The sequence below is a fragment of the Nicotiana tabacum genome, chromosome 17 (genome assembly GCF_000715075.1).
Source record: "Nicotiana tabacum cultivar K326 chromosome 17, ASM71507v2, whole genome shotgun sequence".
Lineage (NCBI taxonomy): Eukaryota > Viridiplantae > Streptophyta > Magnoliopsida > Solanales > Solanaceae > Nicotiana > Nicotiana tabacum.
The window spans coordinates 122,993,026-123,008,818 of record NC_134096.1 but is presented as its reverse complement, the minus strand read 5'-3'; the positions used below and the strand labels follow the sequence as shown (position 1 = coordinate 123,008,818).

Sequence of the window (15,793 nt, the reverse complement as noted above, 5' to 3'; positions counted from 1 at the left end):
GCTGGTACAGAATAATCTGAGATACTGGAACCTCTTTCTCAAGTTGTTCCTTCATCTCCCCTGCCGCCTCATCAACACTTGAAGTCAGACAAACAACGACAGTCTAAGATTCGGGAACCTTTTCTTTCTCAGATTCTGCCTCCATCTCCCCTGTCGCCTCATCTGCAGTCTCACCAATAGCGCTAGCATGCACTACATATGGTGTGAAAGTTACTTTAGCAACGAACATGTTAACTTTCACACCAGAAAGTTCTTCCATGATATTGACACCTAACTGATCTGTTGCATCGAGCATAGTGTTGTTACGATGATGCGCATTGGTATCTCCTTGAGAATATGGAACATCTTTGCCTTCACTTCCACCGACCTATTTTTTATAAAAAAGAATCTAATTATCAAAAAACAACAAAGAAAAGAAAAAGGAAAAGTGCAGAATGCACAACTAAACACACCTTACAACCATCCATGTCAACATCTTTATTGCCACCAAACTCCATATTGCTCACAAAATCATTATTGTCTTGACGACTGCTGGTGTCTTCCTCTGGATGTGCACCATATTTGTCTTCGCTTGCACCAAACTATTTTTTAAAAAAAAAGGATACAGTAAGTTAACTAAAATAATAAAAGGAAATGTACAATGGAAAAGAAACACATACCTTGGAATTTATCAACTCAAACACTTCCTTGAATTTATCAGAAACGTATTCCATGAAGGACTTTAACATCAACTTTCAACTTCTGCAACTCATGGTCATAATCAACAGGTTGGACACCCAATGCTTTTTTGGTGAGACATGCTCCTTAATCTGTTTCGGGGGTAGCGTGACAAAATCATCGCTATCATCAATATGAAGTTTTCCCCTGTTACGTGATATCAAATATTTCTGATACTCGTCGTTAACTTCAACAGGCAAAGTAAATCTCCTTAGCTCTTCAGTTGTAGGAGAACTATTTTTAAACTACAAATGTAACAAAAAGTGTTTCAGTCCTAGATGTATCAAAGATGTATAAAAACTGTATATTTGATGTATCACAATAAATTGCAGTGTATCATATATGTATAACCCATCAATACATAAAAGTTGGTACCTGATTCCCTGTGCTGTTGAAAAAACCAGTAGAGAGGTCCTCGCGCGTTGGCGTGTGTCATTTCCCAATTCAATATACATGGTGTATGATCTCCAACGCGAACAACAAACTTTTTATCAACTACAATGCAACATTCATAGAACAACACCTGTAGTGCAAGAGAAAATCCACCAATCCTATAAAATTCAAACTTTCCCCTCAACCTGTCCCTCACCGACTTCATTAAAGCTCGAAACGCAATCTTACCCGAGGGAAAGGACACATACTCACCACTCTCGACAAGATGGAAATCACGTTTACTTATAAATGTCTTCTAAGCCTGAGTGGACATTAGAAATGTATTTTTGAAATAAATAATTACAATCTTAACTGCGTCTTCATCAAACTGCCATTTCTTCTTCTCAAAATAATTAATAAGCGACTTCTTTGACACCGCTTCAAAACCAGAAAAATAGTAGTATCCACCAACCTATTGGGTCCACTAAAGTTACCCTCAACATGTTCATTTCCACAACAGTTTAAACCACTTACAACACCAAATTCCTGAAGACCCAAACGTAAAACACATTCGTCATTCAATTTTACATAAAATTGATCACATTTTTCTTGAACCAACTCCCGAAACATTAAAGAACGAATTAGTTGTGCCTCGATTGCAACTCGAGGTAAATCAAGGAAATAGCCAAAATAACTTTCACTAAACATCCGAAGCTGGACATCACTCAACTTTGACTGTAAAACTGATAAAATATCCACATTAGTGTATGATGTCCAATGAGTAACAGGAAAAGGCTCACCAATTGGAATATAAAGCTTCCAAGGCTACAAATAAATAACACGAATTAAAAACCAGAATACACGAATAAATAACACGAATTAAAAACAAACAAATACAAACTAAATCCAATTTTAAAAGAAGATTCAACAATAGAAAAAAATATAACTGAAATTGTATGTACCTTACAAATTTTGTCAGGAATTTTAACTTTTTCTGCCTTCTGAACCTTACTTTTTTCTGGTTTGACACCCAAATTCACTTCGTCCTCCACGACACGTTTTCTCTTACCTTCAACATCATCCACTCTAACCCTTTTGCTATTTTTTTCTCAGATTGTCCAATAACATCATTTCGAGATTCTATCACTTTAACACCGCCGTAACGATTTTGTCTTCCCATATTTCGTTCATCAATCAATTTCTCAACTAAAACCGGGGTTGAATGAGAAGATAAACTCATCGACCTAGTTTCTCTTCTCATGTTGCTCGATTTCTCAATTAAAACCGACTTTGAATAATGTGATGAACTCATCGAATGAGTTGTCTTGTCATATTGCTATGTTTCATAATTGAAACTAGGTTCAATGAGAATTTTTTTTTTTAAAAATTATACGAACAAACGGTTACAAATTTTTGTGAAGAAATTGATACAAAACTTAACCAAAACTAACAAAATTATCTATAACAGATACCTACGATGAACTCTAACTAAACAATTCAGTCGCAAAAGCCTAAAAAAAGCAACATCGCTTCTCCAAAAACACATGCAATCCGAAAAAATATACAAAAAGATTTTCTACTCCGAATTACCTGGAATCAGACGAAAATAACCGCAAATGTATCTTGTTTTGTCGTCAATTTCAGCAATTTTGGTTCAATTTAGCAAAAATCGCATATATGTATATATATAGAGAGTGAAAACTTAGAGAAGAGAACGGTGTCTGTATTACAAAAATAACGGATACAAAAAAACTGACATTAATTGAAACTATTTGGGTCCAAAATGATATTTGGACCTTTTTTAGTAGATATTTTGTTTTGAGATATTTTTGGTTGGGAAAGTTTATAGAGTGATAATTTGGGTAATTTCCCCAAAGAGAAAATGAGAAATTTCTCATTTGGGGTTTTAAATAAGAAGAGTTTCACGGGCTAGTCCAAGTTCTACTGTTTGCTGAGTTACCATCTAATCATTTATGGGCCAAACTGTCCAGTAAATAGCTCGACCCAGAAATTTCGGGTGAAATTAAAAAATAATCAGATTTATAAGTGATAATTGAAAAATAACTACAGTTTCAAAAGTAATCGAAATTTCGTCACTTTTCATGTAAAGATAAATCTGAACGAAAACACTGTTCAAAATCCAAAGAATATTCCAGCACAATATACTGGAGTTAGAATTTTTTACATGCGAACTTCTAGCATAATATACTGGAGTTCCAGCATAATATACTGGAGTTACAACATAATATGTTGGAAGTTTATACACAGGTGCTCCAATTTCCAATATATTATTCTGGAACTTTCCGTGTTGCAGCAAAATAGTAGCTAGTTTTAATGACTTTGCAAACGCTAGCTATTTTTTAATTACCAGTCCGAAAACTCGCTAGCCCATGCTATTTTAATAGTAATCTCACCTTTAAAGCCACAATCGCTGCCAGAATTTTGAAACACTCAATAAATTTTAACGCACGTTGCTAGAGCTTTAAAGCATATTACTAGAATTTTGAAGCAAATTTTGAAGTTTGAAGCACGCTGCTAGAATTTTAAAGCATATTACCAGAATTTTAAAGCATATTGCCAGAATTTTAAAAACTTTTTTTCCAGCTTTTCTGGTAGCATACTTTAAAATTCTGCTAACAAACTTTAAAATTCTGTTTACAAAAACTTTTCTTAACAAAATATAAACTGTTTTAAAAAAAATGTATCTGGCATAATTCCGTCATGTATATGATTGAGAAAAGACTTTTTTCATTCAAAGCGTCAAACGTTCCCTCCAAATGTGTGGTGTGAATTAACTCTAAAACTTCACATGTGCCACTTTATCAACCACATATATTTTTAATTTTTTGCACTCATAAGAAGCAAAATTAATTTAGCATTGTTACCTTGTTCTCACTCAATTGTGGGAAGATGGACTCTTGTTATTTCGCTGTGACAAAGCCATCATCTTCTTCGTCTTCAGCTATTCTGAATTTTCAGGTATAATCTTTTCAACATGCCCCTTTATTTGTGTCCTTTTTCTGTGTAATGGGAATCTTTAGTGTGTAGACGGAGGCAAAACAAAATTATTTTCCTTTTTATTTTGAATTGAAGCTCATAAATTTTTTGATGCAGTTGATTGAAATTTGATTCTTTCTGGATGGTGATACAGTGATACTTGTGTGCAAGAGTTTGTCTTAGCTGGTATTAATGCTTAGGGACATATTTGATGAATTCTGTTAATTATCTGTACGCTTGTATATCAGCATATATAATTTTTTGAGTTGTAGGTTGCTCGATTTTAATAACTTTTATGTGGCTTAGAGTGATTGATGATCCAGAAATCAATCTTTATAACTAATTCTGTTAAGAAGCTAATGTTAAACCCCATAATGTAGTGGTCTTAGTCTACATGAAACAGATGTATAATTGGGGTTTTATAGGGCAGAAAGTATTAGAGGTGAATGAAAACTAAGATTTTGTCTGAGGGGTTTTCGCTGGTGTGCTGTGTTTTTCTTTGACTTCAATTTGACATCGAGAATGCCAGGTACTTGATTTGTTACATGAATTTATTAACTCGTCAGTAGTTTCTACCATGAGAAAGAGACTCTATTAGAGGACTTTGTCTATCAAATTCTTATGCAGACACCATGAAGCTTTGTGAGTTATCTCCGGTTTTGTGATGCATTTGATGAAATCATAGTTCCACAATGTAGAGTATAATATGGATTCATTTAACCGTTAGGCAAAGGTTTAGACGTGCAATTTATTTGAAATGCTAATTGGACTTCAGATTCATTTGTCAACTGCTTGCATTGCTTGATCTGTTTGTTGTGTGTTTCCTTTCTCCATTTTGGCAGTTCCTAAATGTTAACATTTCTACTTTTGTATGTGGTAATGAATTGCAGGGTGTTTCATCTGTTGGTGTAAGATCGTCCCAGAAATCCTTACGTGCTGCCCCTTCTCAACTTTGTTGGCCATTATCTAGACCTAACAAGAAATATCAAAATTTTGTTTATAGGCGGACCTCGCAGAATCTTAGTTTCAAGACATTTAAGGGACCCATCTTGGCAGAAGCTGGAAAACAAGGTTGGGATCTTGGCAGATTCATAGAGACATTGTATTTTTTTAATGGCCCTCCTTCCCCTGCAAAGTTCTTTGAATCTCTGATTGAGAAGCTAACTGGTCCATCACCTAGTACACCAGTCAACTCAATGGATTCTTCCGGAATTACGCTGGTAACTGGAGCCACAGGTGGTGTCGGGAGAAGAGTGGTCGACGTGTTACGCAACAAAAGATTGCCTGTCCGAATACTCGTATGTTTCTTCCAATTTTTTCTACCTTTATATTTCCTTTATATGATTTGATTTAACTCTCTTTCTTTTGCTTACTAAATAGAAAAACATGTTCACTCTCTATTTGAACTGACACTCTTCTTCTTGACATTCTTAAATACTTGTAGGTCAGAAATGAAGAGAAGGCAAGAAGAATGCTTGGTGCAGATGTTGACCTGGTGAGTATTCTTTTCAGCTTATTCTCACTTTCTCTACTCTGATATCAAGCATCGTTTTAGTTATGCCCATTATGGCTTGAGAGTAAGAAATTGATTCTTCTTCTCTGATTTACAAATAATGAATAGATTAGAGAAGAATGGAAAAGACAAATGTTACAAATACTAAGGTGGTTATTTTCGTTTGCTCTTGCTATGAGGATCTCTTATCTAATTCCATTAGTTGATCTTTTGAGAAACTTACTGATGAATAATGATAACTGATTGATAATATTTCTTAACATCAAAGGCCCTGAATTGCCTCTTTTCAAATTGACTAGCCACTAGAGTTAGGAAACTTGCTGGGATAGGTTAACTAAGGAATCCAACTGGAAAAATAATTCCACACAGATAATGGCCACTCATGTAGTTATTCTATCACAATGGATAAAGGTTCAGCTGTATGATAGGCAAATAATGGAAGATTATATTCATACTGCCTAATGATTGAAACCTCATCTAACTACAAACGAATGGATATAACTCTGGCAGCGCGTTGAGTAGAAAGTTATAAGTTTCAACTGTTTTTTCTGATGAAAGAGTCTCTTGTAATCAATAGCTCAAGAGTTGTTTGTGAATATTATCTTATACTAAAGAGTATACAAGTATACTTGCTGAGTGCATTCCTGGATATTTTCATTGGAAATGGAGAAAGAATGATATTTTGTCTCAATTGCAACTGATGGTTAATAAAGAAAAGCAAAGAGAACATTTTACCGCTCCTGATAGATATGCTTCTGCTAGAATGAGAGTTGCTAACTAGTGTTCATATTGTTGTACTCTTCATTCCCCTGTCAACATTGCACTCTCTAATAAACATAAAGCTCTATGTCAGCTGGGATATCTTGTTACCTTTTGGAATTGACCTTTCCTGTATTATCTCTTCGAAAATGCAACTGCGCCTTCCAAAATGAGTATTCATTATCCTTGTCATTCACTACCTTTCTGTTGTTTTTTCATTAATATTACTTCAACATGAAAAGCCATATCTGGACGAACACACAGTTTTTAATTGCAGTACACCCACATATTCAACAAAGTGAAATTGTGCATTTCTTTACTGAATTTTAGGTTGTTGGAGATGTTACCAAATCAAGCACTCTGCTTCCTGAGTACTTCAAAGGAGTAACGAGCGTAATTAATGCTGTTTCTGTAATTGTTGGCCCAAAGGAAGGGGATACCCCTGACAGGGCAAAATACAGTCAGGTAAATAAGCTGTAACTTTTGACAAACCCCTTAGTGTATTTCTTTGTTTTTGTATTCAAACGAATTTACATCACTCTGTGGCTAGACTGTAAATTCTACTCTTGGTTCTTCTTTACCCAATACTACAATCACTTCTTTTTCTTTTTTTGTCATGGTATGTGTTCATTGGTTTCATAACTTTTAATATTGCTTCTTGCTTATGCTGTACTCTTGACGCGATTTGCAGGGAATCAAGTTCTTTGAACCCGAGGTGGCCAACTGATTGCCTATCCTTGGAGTCATATTGTACTGTTACCATTCAAATTTTATAAGCTAACTTGGGTGTTGGGGCACCAGTTCACTAAGCATCCTTGTTTACTTGGCAGAACAGATTAAGGGTGACTCACCCGAAATGGTGGAGTACATTGGAATGAAGAATTTAATAAATGTCGTCAAAGAAAATGTTGGCCTTTGCACAGGAAAACTAGTATTTGGATATGAAGGTATGATGTTGCAGACTGAAGAATCCATTGTTGAAATGTTATCACTGGCTCTAAAAATCAAATGTCAACATAAGAACAAATTGCAAAAATCAATAGAATGAAAGTTTTTCGATTTTCTTATTATACCATCATGGAGTGAAACAGCTGAGGTCTCTTTACAGGAAAGATTTATATTCCCTTATCCGTGTATTCAAGAGTATCTTGGAGGCAGATACTTGAGCTGGAAAAATTATACTTGAAAATTATTTACATTAAATTTCATAAGTAATAACATCTGCATTTTGGGAAGCTCTAGTATCAGTTCATACGATCTTCTTGCTCTTTTTTCTTTTTGTGAGGGTGGTCATCGTGGGGTGGGGTTGGGTGTTTTTTTTTTTTTTGGGGGATGGTAGGGATTATATATGATCTGCTTGCTCTTATGTGATTGATCAGTGTCAAAGTTTGCATTGGTATGGAATAAACTCCCAGCATAGTTGCTCTTCCTTTCTCGTCTTTGAGCTTCTTTATTTTCACAGTTTACCCCATTGTAATGTTGTTTAGTTTCACCCAATAGATTGACTTTGTTCAGTAATTCCATGCAGGTAATTCATTTAAAGAACTTCCTTGGGGTGCTTTGGATGATGTTGTGATGGGTGGAGTGAGTCAAAGTACATTCCAGATAGATCTAACTGGTGGGGAAAATGGTGGACCAACAGGGCTCTTCAAAGGTTATCTTTCCTGATAGATAAAATATTCTGGGTGATATTTTGTTAGATTTCTCTGGGGTCATGGTGATCTCTAATTATTAAATTATCAATTTGACTTGTTTTCTGTTTGTTCAGGAGTTGTTACCACTGCTAACAATGGAGGTTTTGCCAGTATCAGGACAAAGGTAAATATATTTTTCGTTACCCTAATTTTCTGCTTTGTTTTTCTCGCTTTCTACTTCATGTTTGGTTTTGAAGCTTTTGACGATTGAATCATGTTATTTGACATGCCTGAGGCTTAACTTTTCACTTATCAGTTGGATGGATTTTTTATTGTTAACCCCAGAACATTATTGTCCGTCTTTTTGTTTTTAATTCCTCTTTGAGTCTTGCAATCTTACTGGATTCAAGCTCATAAGCAATTACCTAAAGTAACCTGAAAAATTAAAGATTCTAAGATCCTTTGCAATACCTTGTAGTCTTTAATATCTTTTTTTTCCTGTCGCTTTCCTGGTATTTCAGCAATTTGAAGAATAATATTTCAGCTATCATATTCAGCGCAGAGCATAATAATGCTTTTCATGAATATACTCAAAAGTTGAATCACTTTTTCTCTTATGCCAAGATTGATACTTCCTCTTATAATTACATTGTTGTCTGGCTTGTTTGGGTGATATTTGCATTCATCCCTTCTGTTAACTTGTATGGTTGAAACCTTGAACATTGACAATTTCTGGCAAAAAGCAATAGAATAGCTTCTAACTTCCTGAAGGCCTTGTGGGTAACATAATTTGTGAATTACAGTAGGATGAAGAGGCAATGTTAGCAGAGCTAAAACAGTCAACTGAAGCACTAATTATCCTTTATGTAAAGTTTTCACTGTTGAACTAGTGACTGTGACCCCAATATTCTAGGCAGATTTAAAATTTTTGATACATGCCATGTATCCTACAGCTTCAGAAAATTTTAGCAGTTCCCTTGAGTTGATGGCGCTAGACGTGTTAGAAATGTACGATAGTCAATAGCATTATGAAAGGACCTTATAAGGGTTTTAGTCACATGGACATTGAGATTTGAGCTATACCCTCCAGCTTTAACTTCTTGTTTCTACTTCTATTTTATCTGTTTCTTATGAAGCTCACCCTAGCAATGTTCCAGTAGCCTTATGTCAACAGCCCAAAGAGTGCTTTCTTGTGGATTGTATTGTTCCTGACTAACTGGACGTGTTTTTCCTTTCAATGATTTCTGATTTTAACTTTGAGACAACAGTCCTGTTATATTTCAAGGTTAAATTCATTAATGAAGCTCGTATGTGGAGACTTACGCTTTATTTGATTACCTAAAGGAAAGGGGAAGGGTGATGTAGAGATGTTATGACTTACCTCCTTGGATGGAGTACCTATCAACGATTTTTGGTTTTCAGTGTAGGGGAAATGATATATGATCGCTCCAAACTATCCATAATAGCAAGGCTAGAAATATCCAACATGGAGGGGTATCCACCCTCCCCCTATCATTTACTTCTTTATCAAACATGGAAGATGGTTATACCTTCCTTACATCTTTCCCGTTGACGCCCCAATTATGCATAGTGTTATCCACGAACAAGCTGAATATTACTTCCAATAAAGTGACTTAACCAGTAAGAGTTTTCGACTTTTTGTTATGCGTTTATGGCTGGTAATTTAACACCAAACTGCAGTTGCATTTGAGATGTAATTTTCATGAGTGAAGCTCGAATAGCAAGCTTAACCTAGAGCTAACTGAACCTTTTGCCTAGATCACAATAATCAGGGAGAGATAGTTACTTTCTGATCAGGGTTTTGACTCACTTTCTGTGTGTGCAGAACTTTTTTGAACCTGAAAATCTTTCTGCTTATGATGGTTTAGAGTTGCGTCTTAAAGGTGATGGCCGTCGTTATAAGCTTATTGTTCGCATTAGCCGTGATTGGGATGCTGTGGGTTATACATTGAGCTTTGACTCCGTTGAGGGTTGGCAATCGGTTAGTTATTGTGAATTTCAGCAATTAGTCGACTTTCCGAATGTGAATTTTATCATAAGTGCATCATTTCCAGGTCCGTTTGCCTTTTTCTTCTTTGAGGCCTATATTCCGAGCGCGAACTGTACTAGATGCACCGCCTTTTGACCCCAGTCAAATCATGTCATTACAGGTATGTTATATCAGCAACTTACCTTTTTTCATCTTTGCGCACTCTATTCCAGCTTTCTGCATTTTCATTTTTCATGTTCAAAAATTGCAGCTTATGTTCAGCAAATTCGAATCTGATGGTAAACTGAATCCAACTTTCAAGGAAGGTCCTTTTGAACTTCCTGTATCATGCATTCGGGCTTATCTTAAAGATACCATAACTCCCAGGTTGGTATCTAGATTCCTCTTTTATATAGTTAGTTTAAAATTGCAGCAGTGGAGTTTTCTTCCTTGATTTTTTGGCTTGTATTTAAACTTGAAGCAGTGCATTATTCTTCCTTGATTTTTCAGTTTTGTACTAACTCTATTGTTCTGCAGGTTTATACATGTGAGTTCTGCTGGTGTAACTAGACCGGAAAGACCAGGAATTGATTTAAGCAAACAGCCTCCAGCTGTGCGATTGAACAAGGAATTGGGCTTCATCCTGACATTCAAGTTAAAGGTTTGTATCTCAAGTATTCCTACTTCTTTTACAACGAGCATAAATGCGTTGATAATTCTGCTGCTGCCTAATGGTTAGGTTACTGATCCACCCAAAAATAAAAATGCTTAATGGTCAGAATAAATGTGATATATTCCCAAATTCTGAGCCTGCACTTGTGCGTAGTAAAATGGGAATATGATCTTTTAGATAAAATGAATTTTTTATTTAAGAATATTAAATGGTGGTTGAGATGGATGATATTCCCGATCCAGTGTCTAGGACTCAATAAGAGAGATTTTGTCACCGATTGAACACAGATGGTTAGCTTGCATCATTTCCCAGTTAACCAAAGTTGTATTTACAGCTGCTGGTATTGTCAAGTGCTACCGCTGTTGGAAGTTGTCCTAAGAATTTTAACCATATACAAAGAAGTTAATAGTGGTAATTAAGTAGGAGATAGGAGCTTCTCCTTGGTATGCATTTCTACCTATACATCTACCCTGCCCATTTTATAACAGCAATTCCATCTTGTTTTACAATGAGCATTCTGTCTAAGAGGGTGTTCAAACTTTAAACAACTCAATAAATTTTTTGTTGATAAATGGTGTACGCAATATTTAGCTAAACAATAAAAAAACTTTTAATAGAACTAGAATTTTAGAAATCAAAATTAAAATAACAAAAAGACAACATTAGAAATTTTACTAATAAAAGTAGCATAAAACCAAAGGAAAGAGAAGAGTCGAGAGGACTTGTAGGGAGCTTTTGTTGAAGAAATTTTTGTAGAGCTTGATTTTTACCTTATAAAATTTATTTAAGAAATAACTTTTAGGTAAAAGATTACTTCTAACATTAGTTGTTTATTTCTACACAAATTTTAAGTTATAAGAGTTATTTTATTAGGAAATTTTTTAGATTGAAAAGAATCAAATAGACCACTTGGTGGTATCCGTTTAGTTTTTGCAAATAAAATGGGCATAACTTTGAACCCCTGAACAACACGTTATTTTGAGCACCCTAAACTGCTGAACTGCTTCACCCAACTGTGTTAAAGGTGTTCAAAGTATAATATATAACCATATAAAGTAATATTTAACTTATATACGCAGTATAATGTTTTGGCGAAGGGTGTGCGCTTGACCACCCTTGGCATAGGGTGGCTGCGCCACTGGTCTTAAGCGTTCTGCTATTTGTGATCCTATTCTCACACAGATAAAGGTTCTTGCCAGGGGGAAGATGAGATTCGAGAATCTGGCATACCATATACAATAATCAGGCCTTGTGCCTTAACTGAGGAGCCTGCAGGAGCTGATCTCATTTTTGATCAAGGAGACAATATCACGGTATTTGCTCAGAAATTAAAGTTGTTTTCTGATTTATAGCCTTGTGGAGCCAGTGTAATTCTTTTTATGTTTTCCACAAAGTCCAGTTGAAGATCAATTTGTATAATGTTGGTGAGCAGTGGTGGAGTTTCCCTATTCATAAGACGTTTAATTGAATCATCTTCACTGAAAACTCACTGCTTACTTTGGCAATTATATTTTTAAAAGTAAGAAAATATTGGTATATATACATGTTATTGAATCCCTTGACCCATGGAATGTGTCTTGAGCAAGTCTTGTGTTCAGACCCCATTAGTACCTCTTTTGCTGCTTTTTCCAGAGCCCCCTTAGTGTAGTTTCTGGATCCGCCCCTGTTGGTAAGCTCTCTAATTTCTGATGAGAACATTTATATCTGATATATACAGGGGAAGATATCCCGTGAAGAAGTTGCTCGGATATGTGTGGCAGCACTGAAAAGCCCCTATGCATGTGACAAGACATTTGAGGTGGTGCTTGTCCTTTCAACACGACATATAATTGCTTATTCCTTATGTTTTGCTTATCATATGCAGAGTTGTACTTGCCTAACAAGAAACATAGTTTATAGCTGGCTTCTCTTGATCGCCAGTACATTTAAATCACATTTATGGCATCTTATACTTGTCTTTCCTCCAATGTCTAATCATTGGCTAGGTGGAAAAGGTACTCCATATTTAAAATCCATCTTTAAGGTATCTTTGTCTGGATGGCCATCATTTTAAGCAGAATTTTAGGATATTCAGGCAAATTCATGTATCTAAATTCATATGGACCGGTGGGCAGATTTTTTTTTTATGGGTCTGGAAGCAGTGATAAATAGCAGCAATGTGCAGAAGTGTGTACATTTCATGTATACTATGTAACTCCAATTAAATTTAGAGAAAAAGAACTTCTATAAGAATAGTAGATTCTCGCAAGTACTTCATTCTATCTTCTTCCTTTGTTAGTCTCGGCACTGTCGCGACAAAACTTATACTCTAACTGCAGCTTCAATTTATACATGCACACTTAAATATCTTCCGTGAAAGTTAAACTTGAAAATACAGTTTCCTGCAATGGGTTTGAAATCCTTAGAATTGTTTTAGGCTTCCCGAACAACTGTTTAGTGATCTATATTAATTGAGAATTCCTGGATCTGATCTATCTATTTTCCAGTTTGCTCATGGGGGAAAAGAAGGAAAAGTGACTAACAGAAATGAATTGTCTTTTATCTGTTCTGAGTTACTAACATCTCGCTTGCTTCCTCTGGTAGGTTAAAAGTGTCATTCCATTTAGTGAGCCGTTCACGGTGGATCCAGAGAACCCTCCTCCAGAGAAAGATTACAATGAATACTTCAAGACTTTGAAAGATGGCATCACTGGGAAAGAAAGCCTAGAGAAAACTCCGATCCCTGTATAAGAACCAAGGGTGGTATGTTCATTTTCTTCTACTGCTCCAACATATATTGAATGGGGAAGCATATGAGAATTCTTACTAGTTCATAAGTTGCAACAGTATTATGTAGAGCAAGATTTTGGAAGTTCTTTTAGTTTTCTCTTAGTAGATGCAAGTAAATACCCTTTTTCCTATTAATAGAACAAGATTTTGCTTTGGGATTCAAGAACTGAACCGAGAGAACCAAGATTAAGGTATGTTGCATCATCCCCAAAGGCAGAAAGGAGGTGTATTTGTACATATTCTTCACTGGCATAAGTTCAGTCCCATGTGGAAATAAATAATTGAAAGTCTTGCATGGGAACGCCATGAATATGAATATATTGGCATATGATTATCCCTTGAATTATTATTTACTGTTTGTGAAGTGCTGATACAATAAGCTGTATTTAAGAGCATGCACTATCCGTTTTTAATCTACGATGTTACGCTGGGAACTATTTTCACCTAATGTTGCAGCTTTAATATTACCCTTTTTCTGGGAGGGTCTGTCTAATGCACTGTTTGCTGCATGAACAGTGAGCATTGTGAGAGACCAGTGGATAACTTGGGCTAAAATTGGCCCATAATCCAAATCTGGTGCAACTGTTGCCAGAGGCGGCGTTAAAAAAAAGAAGCAGAATATGGGGATGAAATAATTAGGCCTTGATAGTGTAGTCATTGTCCTTAAGTAATTTAAGCCTCCCAATTTCGTTGCTGTAGGGATTATGGCAGAATTCCTCCAGGATTCTACAAAGCCTCTGAAATTCGAATACCAACAATTAACTCGAATTTTCACTCGAACAAACTTTGTGAATTGTAGATAGTAGAAAAAGAACAAGATGGAAAACTGTTGCTTTTCTGATGATTTTCATTTTGGAGAGGAATGAGGTATTTTTTAAACCCTTTTAGGTGTCTGTTAGGATTAACAAACTCAACCTTTGCCAATAGGAACCTTTTAAAAACCAATAGTTACCTTTTAATAATTTAAAACGTTTTTATCAAATAACAAAATTAATAAGTGACTAAAAATTATTAAATTTCGGACTATTTATTGGCCAAAGGACCAAGTGCCCAATCTTGACTATTAATAATATAGTCAAATTCTAGTTTCCGTCCAAAACACCTTCAAAATAAACTCAAACCATATAAGACAAAAAAATGCTTTTAAATAGTTCTTCCTTTCTTTCTTTTTCCATTGAGGGACAAAACAACCTCTTCTCAAATACTCCCTGTAGCCATATAAATTTTATTAAAATTAAATACATAAAATAATTTGGATTATATTTTATAGTTCAAGATATATTGGTCCAAATAGATATTATTGGCTAATATAATTGGATTAATTATATAAATCCAATATATATGCATGAAATAAATAAGTCTTAATCCATTGGGCTAAAGTGATGGGCCCACTTCATTAGGCCCAAGATGTCATCTTCAAAGAGGCCCAGTTTGGTGCCACACGTGAAATGACGTGGCACGCCAATTCAAACGAAAGAGCCAATAGGATCATGCCACGTGTCAAAATGACAAGGCATGTTAAGTCACATTAAAAGGCCAATGAAACAGCGCCACGTGTGCAAGTGACATGTTCTGGCCAATCAAATGCGACCATGTCACACTCTAATTTGATTGGTCGGAAAGAGTTTGTTCTTATCACAACTACTCCCTTCCACAACTATAAATAAGGGTCTTCATAACCCAGAAAAGACACCAGAAGTTATAACAAGAAGCAAGAAAGAGCCCGTGGATCAAACGCTGCAAATTCCTCCATAAGTTTCAAGCTTCAAGCAATCAAGTTCAAATTTAACAAAATCAAGTTCAAGCTCAAAAACGAAGAACAAATTAAGTTCAAGCTCAAGAACGAAGAATAAATCAAGATTCAAGGAGTACGAGTTCAAATCAAAGTTCGTGCTAGTTGAATTCAAGATCATCGTTCGTGACAACAAATATAGGTTCAAATCAAGCTCAAAGGCCCTTGAATTTATTTACTATTGGAAAAGTAGAATCAGAGGATTCATAGAGATTGTACACTCAAATATTTGAAATAAAATACTACGATTGTTGCGATATTTTCGGTCTTGATTTTATTTTCTCGACGCAATTTATTGTCTACAAATTCTGGCACGCCCGGTGGGACAATCTCTACCTCTCATCTCAACTTTTCAATCACCAAAGTTCAAGAACATTGAAATGGCTTCAAAGAAAATCAACTCCGGTTCAATTTCCACCAAGGCTGCTAATTCCAGGTTCTATGCTGATGTGGAAAGCATCCTCGATGTTACCTTTGGAAGCTTTGGACCAGTTACGAGGAGCAAAGCAAGCTCGTTAGGACAACACGCACCCCAAGTGCCGTCCGCATCAACTCCTGTTTTCGGATCTTCTTCCTC

General features: G+C 35.6%; 1 protein-coding gene across 3 annotated transcripts; it reads left to right on the top strand.

Moving 5' to 3' along the window:
• Positions 1 to 3,572: 3,572 nt before the first annotated feature.
• LOC107781434 (protein HIGH CHLOROPHYLL FLUORESCENCE PHENOTYPE 173, chloroplastic) lies at positions 3,573 to 13,767 on the top strand. Of its 3 annotated transcripts, none has more exons than XM_075234990.1 (16): positions 3,573 to 4,068; positions 4,977 to 5,384; positions 5,531 to 5,581; positions 6,689 to 6,823; positions 7,050 to 7,073; positions 7,194 to 7,305; positions 7,887 to 8,012; positions 8,127 to 8,176; positions 9,839 to 9,994; positions 10,068 to 10,163; positions 10,254 to 10,369; positions 10,520 to 10,643; positions 11,855 to 11,968; positions 12,373 to 12,453; positions 13,239 to 13,397; positions 13,563 to 13,767. In XM_075234990.1, the coding sequence occupies exons 1-15, from the start codon at positions 4,000 to 4,002 to the stop codon at positions 13,383 to 13,385; spliced, it is 1,809 nt and encodes a 602-aa protein (XP_075091091.1). In that variant the 5' UTR covers positions 3,573 to 3,999; the 3' UTR covers positions 13,386 to 13,397; positions 13,563 to 13,767. The 3 variants fall into 3 exon arrangements, with proteins under 3 accessions (XP_075091091.1, XP_075091090.1, XP_075091092.1); XM_075234991.1 differs by having other exon boundaries at positions 3,922 to 4,068; positions 4,977 to 5,157; positions 5,275 to 5,384; positions 13,239 to 13,767; XM_075234989.1 differs by having other exon boundaries at positions 13,239 to 13,767.
• Positions 13,768 to 15,793: the final 2,026 nt, after the last annotated feature.

What these genes read in the sequence shown, in the direction of transcription:
- LOC107781434 (XM_075234990.1), top strand. Translation starts at nt 4,000, where the DNA reads ATGGACTCTTGTTATTTCGCTGTGACAAAGCCATCATCTTCTTCGTCT. An exon ending in ATCAAGGAGACAATATCACG is followed by an intron (nt 11,969 to 12,372) that starts GTATTTGCTCAG and finishes TGATATATACAG; the next exon opens with GGGAAGATATCCCGTGAAGA. An exon ending in CATGTGACAAGACATTTGAG is followed by an intron (nt 12,454 to 13,238) that starts GTGGTGCTTGTC and finishes TTCCTCTGGTAG; the next exon opens with GTTAAAAGTGTCATTCCATT.